Source organism: Corvus brachyrhynchos, unplaced genomic scaffold, assembly GCF_000691975.1.
Source record: "Corvus brachyrhynchos isolate BGI_N302 unplaced genomic scaffold, ASM69197v1 scaffold427, whole genome shotgun sequence".
Lineage (NCBI taxonomy): Eukaryota > Metazoa > Chordata > Aves > Passeriformes > Corvidae > Corvus > Corvus brachyrhynchos.
In genome coordinates this window covers 100,352-106,022 of record NW_008239046.1, presented here as the reverse complement: position 1 = coordinate 106,022, position 5,671 = coordinate 100,352, and the positions used below count along the sequence as shown (strand labels likewise).

General features: G+C 47.4%; 1 protein-coding gene across 1 annotated transcript in view; it reads left to right on the top strand.

The window, feature by feature from the left end:
- Nucleotides 1-3,070, top strand: part of LOC103619008 (ubiquinol-cytochrome-c reductase complex assembly factor 1) — a 43,191-nt gene extending 40,121 nt beyond the window's left edge. Inside the window, exon 8 of the mRNA XM_017739039.1 lies at nucleotides 1,471-3,070. Coding sequence (XP_017594528.1) covers nucleotides 1,471-1,605 — 135 coding nt within the window. The 3' untranslated portion in view covers nucleotides 1,606-3,070. The remainder of the gene's footprint in view (nucleotides 1-1,470) is intronic.
- Nucleotides 3,071-5,671: the final 2,601 nt, after the last annotated feature.

Below are 5,671 nucleotides of genomic sequence, written 5' to 3'. Positions count from 1 at the left end.
TAAAGGATAAAATAGTGCTGTGGTACCAGCTTTACATCCCCGGTACCCTCATGAGCTGGAATAATGTGTCTGGTTCAGGTGCTGACCATCAGGACAGATAAAATGTTAACTGAAGAAGGCTCAGAGAGGAGCACTAAGGGTGACAGTGAAACAGCTCCTTTATTAGCAGTGAGAAGAATCCCCTGCCTGAGAAAGAAAGGGAGAAAGAATGGGAGACAGCTCTGGGAAATCCCAAAGGCATGTGAAAGGTGAGCAAGGAAGAGTGTTCAGTGACACAGGAATGTGGGGACAGAACATTGCCACTGTTGGTTGGGGTGCTGCAATTGCACGTGGGTTCCAAAGCCACTGGCAAAGTTTATGGAAGAAAAGTTTGGCCAGGGCTATTAAATCCACAACCACTTCAGACTCAAAATCTGTGAATTAACAGATTTTGCAAGGGAGGAAAAATGAACAAGGAAAAGAGCATTGTGTGCTGTGTTTAACTCCTCCTGGGGAAGCTGCTGGTGGTGACTGTCAGGAACAGGACATTGTGCTTAGGTGGCTTCCCAGTGTGACCCTCTGTGGCCGTGGGTGCATTCATTTCCCTGTTGAGAAACTCCTTGTTGAATTATCCTTTGTTTCCAATAACACTGTGTACCAGGTTGTCCCCACAGTTTCTTGTGGTTCCTGTCTTTAACAATGGCTATTAGTGGATGCCAGAGGAGAACCTACTGACAGGACAACATGTACTGTGGCCCTGGTCAGCTCTCCCAGCCTTCCTGAGCTAATGGTGGTGGGTTTGCCTTTGACTGATCCTTGATGCCCCCCCCTGTCCTGCCCAGAGTGGGTGGTGCCGCCCCCTGGATCCCTGGAAGTGTTCAAGGCCAGGCTGGACAGGGCTTGGAACAGCCTGGTCTAGTGGAAGGTGTCCCTGCCCATGGCAGGGGGTGGGACTGCGTGGGCTTTAAGGTCCCTTCCAGCCCAAATCATTCTGGGAGTTCTTCTGTTGTGAGGATGAGCATTCATTGCATGTTCACTTCTTCCAGCTCGTGTGCTTTTATGTGATAAATCCCAGGTGTTCCCTGCTGATCAGGCCATTTTTCTGTAGCTAAAGCCTCATTTGTGTGAAGGATGGGAGCTCTCCGTGGGGTGCTGGTCCAGGCAGTGTCCCCTGCAGTAACCACCAGGAGGATGAAATGACTCAGGGCAGCTTTGCGTGGCTCCTCTTTGCCCTGTTGCCAAACTCAGAGGAGGCATTAGCTAAGGCATCAGTGACGCAGGTAACTCCAGAGGATCTGCAGATCCTTATCCTGGCCTTTCCATGACGCTTCGCAGTCGGAAGTGATCTTTTTAGGTCTACCTCACACAACTGGCAGAGTAGGCTGAAATCTCCCTGTTGTGCTTGCATTTTGGAAAGAAAGGTGTTTGTGTAGCTGCTGAAGGAGCTGCCTGGGTGATGGGACACGTGGCAGTGACTTGCTGTGCTTGCAGGTGCAGCACCTGGACGCGCTGAGCGGGGAGGACCTGCTGCTCACGGGCGAGGTGAGCTGGCGGCCGCTGGTGGAGAGCAACGCCCGCAGCATCCTCAAGCCCCTGTCCCCTGTTTACAACGACGAAGGACTCTGAGATCTGCGTGTCAGAACAGCTTGGGAAGCATGCCTGCAAGGGGACTGGGCTGAGGCTGTGTGGTCAGGAAGAAAAGTCTGCTGTTGGAAGGAAAATGTTTCATTAGCTATCCCATCCGTGGTGCCTCAGTAGCTTCCTGGACAGCCGTACTCCTGAATCTTCACCCACAAATAAATGCTCGTTGTTTTAAGAACCTCTGTCCTTTTTATGGCCCTGAGTGGCCCTTGCTGACAAATGGACAGAGCTGCCTTCTGCCTTTAGGAAACCAGGTATTCACCATGATGTAGAGTTCTCTCAAGAAGACATTTCTGTCCCTTGCCTCATTTAAAGAGCTGCTACTCAGAGACACAGTGGTGTCCTCTGCTCCCTGAATGGTTGTGAAAGCAAATCTGAGCTTTGCATATTTAGATATTAAGTATATATTTTAAATGCCTGATATCAAGATGGAATGGTCCATCTTTGCTTTAGTGGAGTTAAGAATTGCTTTAACAGATTCTGAAGGGTTTTCTGTGAAAATCCCTTTTAGGAACTCTCTGCTTTGTTGCACAAGGATAAGAGAATGCAAAGAATAATGCACAGTCCCCAGCAATCCTCTGTGACTTTGGCTGTCTTAGGGAGATTAAAGCCCCAATTGTGGCTGGGCTGTCACTAAATGCTGCCTCAGTACTTGATGTTTCAGTCTGCCTTGCTGATACTTCCACATTCTTTGTAGAATTGTGCTCTAGGAACTCCTTTATGAAAAGAACATCCCTGTTTGTGTCCCTGGGACAGGACTCTGCCATCCTCCATCCCCCAGAGTAGTGGTCCAGGGCTTTTTAGCAAGATCCTTCAACACCAGTGACAACGTTCTATGGCTGTGCAGGCAAATGATGCCAACACAGTAATTAGGGGAGCAGGAGCTGCACTGATGAGACCAGCAGAGGCCAAGGTGCTCTGTGTGGGTGGAAGGTTCACCAGGCTGTTTCCAGGTCAGTGACAAAAACAGTTTTTATTTCTCTCCTGTCCAAAATCCGAGTCAATAATAAATGTCAGTCTGGGTAAAATTGCAGTGTGTTTGTTTTCTGTGCCATGTGTGCTTTTGATAAGAATAAGCCCTATAAAATCAGGATTTATTCCTAATAAAAGTATTAAGCAAAAGTAGAAGATGATAATCCTTAATTTGTGAATTTAATCCTTTATTTTGACTCCTTAGTCTGGTGAAAGTGTAACTGTGCCTGGCTGTGAGTGTACTTCCTTCTCAAGTTGCTTTCTTCATAGTGTGTGTGTTGGGGAATATTTGCCATCCCTTCCCCTTGTAAAAAGCACTGGGATGCAGCATAGAGGCTCCCAAACACTGCCTTGTGGGTTTGGTTTTTTTAAATCTTCTTTTAGGGAGCCTTCTGTGTATAAAAAAGGCATTTTGGTTTTTTTTTTCCAGGGTGAGCTTCCTCAGTTTAACTTGTTATAAAATGAGTCATGTAAAGAGCCCCTCTCTCTGTGTGAGGTGTATCCCTTCTCTGTGAAAACATTACAGCCCAAACAACTTGCTTGCAGTTTATTTAAGATGCTTTTGTTGAAAGCTGAGCTAAGCAGAGAAACCTCTTATGTGTGAAGTATTATACAGTGTGTGTGAGATAATAACACCTTGTAATTCATTACAGCTGGCTTGTATTTACATAAAAGAAGGCTGAGCTGTGTAGGAATTTGCTGATTAATTTATTTTTAATGAGAGTGAAGTATACCAAGTACCAAAATAAACTTTACTTTGTGTATCTTACTGCTCCTGAAATAGGTGGAAAAATTAATGGTAGATATTTTGGCTCAAAGCTACATACATTAATTCATATACAAAACAGTTATTTAAACTTTAACCCCTTTCCTGCTGTGTAATTTAAACCTGGGCTCATGTTATCCATGCCATGGGAACACGGGGCTGGGAGCACACCACCATCCAGCCCGGGGACCGTGCATGGCTGCAGGGAAGCCGGAGAGCTGCTGGAATTCTTGGAACGGCCAGCCTGGAGGTGAGAACGCCTTTGTGCTCTGAATGTGGGACAGCATGCGGTCAAAACTGAACCCTCCCCTGTGTTTATGGGCAGGAGGCTCCACAAGTGATGGTGCCAGATTGGAGTCATTGGCATCTGCCCTTGCACCTTTTATTAGGGTGAGAATAAAGACCTGTAATCACGGGCCATGAAATGCCTTCACCCACCCGCTCTAAGGGCTGAGCCAGCAGTGGTGCTTGGGTGTGTGGGGCCTGGTGAAAAACAAGGCAGATACTGTCTCTGAATTAAAAGGGTAATTTGTTAGAGAGGGAAAATCCACTGGAGGCTACACAGGACCAGGAAGACTTTGCTTCCCAGTCATTAGTTACCCAGAGACAGCATCATACAATATTAGATTGGGTATCAGGAAGAAATTCTTCCCTGTGAGGGTGGGGAGGCCCTGGCACAGGGTGCCCAGAGAAGCTTTGGCTGCCCCTGGATCCCTGGAAGTGTCCAAGGCCAGGTTGGACGGGGCTTGGAGCAGCCTGGGACAGTGGAAGGTGTCCCTGCCCATGGCAGGGGGTGGAACGAGATGAACTTTAAAGTTCCTTCCAATCCAAACCATTCTGGGACTCTAAACGTGACCCCTATTGCTCTCAAGAGGTGAAGAAAGGTGAGCTGGAAAGCTGCCATTGCCAGTATCTTATATAAGACATCTCTCCAGCCAGAAGGAAAGAAAATACATTTCCAGTAGCAAAATCTGCCCTCTGCAGCAGTGTTCCAGCAGCAGTGATTGGCAGGTGAGTGATTCCTGCACACATCTCTGCTTGAGGGCAGCAGAACAGAGGGGGTTTAACCAAATATTGTAAAGCCCATCTTCTCCTATTTTCAAAGTTTTCCAGAGGGAATCATTGAAGGTATTTCACTTATGGACAGTTCTTTGTTTTTGCTGTTGGGTTTTTGGAAAGTGGTCTCAGACCATCAGTTTGGAGGCACGTACTGTATTTAAATGAACATATCCATGTGAATTTCTTCCGGAAGGATCCACTTTATCATCCAGCCTGATCTCCTGTCTCATATACAGCATTTGGACATGGCTTAGGATTCCAAAGGATTTACTCTTCCAACTCTTCCAACACTTAAAATGAAGAGACAAAGCCCCTAGGAAGCACTCAGGATTTCAGCTGGATCCTGGGTTGCTCTCTGTGGGTAAAGGGTCAGTGCTCAGTGTCTTCCTTTCTTCTGTTTTGCACCATGGGAGAATAGGAGCATGTTTTTCCTCACAGGGTCAAACTTGGGCAGTCTCTTGCTTTAGGCTGATATTTTTGAGATGTTTTGGAGTACAGGGGACTCATCTGGTACTCTTCAATGCCCACTCTATTGGAGGTGGTTAAATGTTTTCCTGTGTCACCTTGGCTTCTGTGCTCACACCACTTTTGGGTGTTGAACTGTTTTCCCCTTCAAAGTGCTGAAGTGCTGAGAGCACAGGCATCCTGGATGATCTTCACATTTCCTGTGCTATCCAGTGCTTAAGCCCTGTTGAAGTGCAGTTACCATTTCCCAGATTTGTGACTCCTGTCCTCAGCTTCCACAAAGTGATGTTTTCAGTCATGTCTCTGCCCCACCAAGCCCTCAGGTCAGAACTGCTGCTCCTGAGTTGGAGCTTACACTGTCCTGTCTCCCTTACCCTGCTCTTGGCTCGGTAAATGTGGGAAGCAGAAACTGGACTCTAAAGAGCAAATTTTTCCACCAGAGTTTTCAATTAGATGGATGTAGAGTAGATGAAGAGTAGCAAAGCTGTGGTGGGGGGTGAGCATCAGCTGGGAGGGGACTGGTTCTGCAAGCATGGTCCCTGTGAGATGTGCCACTGCCACTGCATGGCACCGCTCTGAGGAGCTGTGGCAGCCATGCCCTACCCTGTGACCCACTCGTATTTTCCACATTCTCCCACTTGTTGGAGAATGGTTTAATCCTGAGCACGTACCAAAAGTCATCTGCATCCCAGGGATGTGCTGCAGTACTGCTTGAGCACTTGGAGAGGTTTGCTGATCCCCTCTACAGGTGTGCTGAATGAGGCATTGAGCTCCAAAGCTGAACTGGTT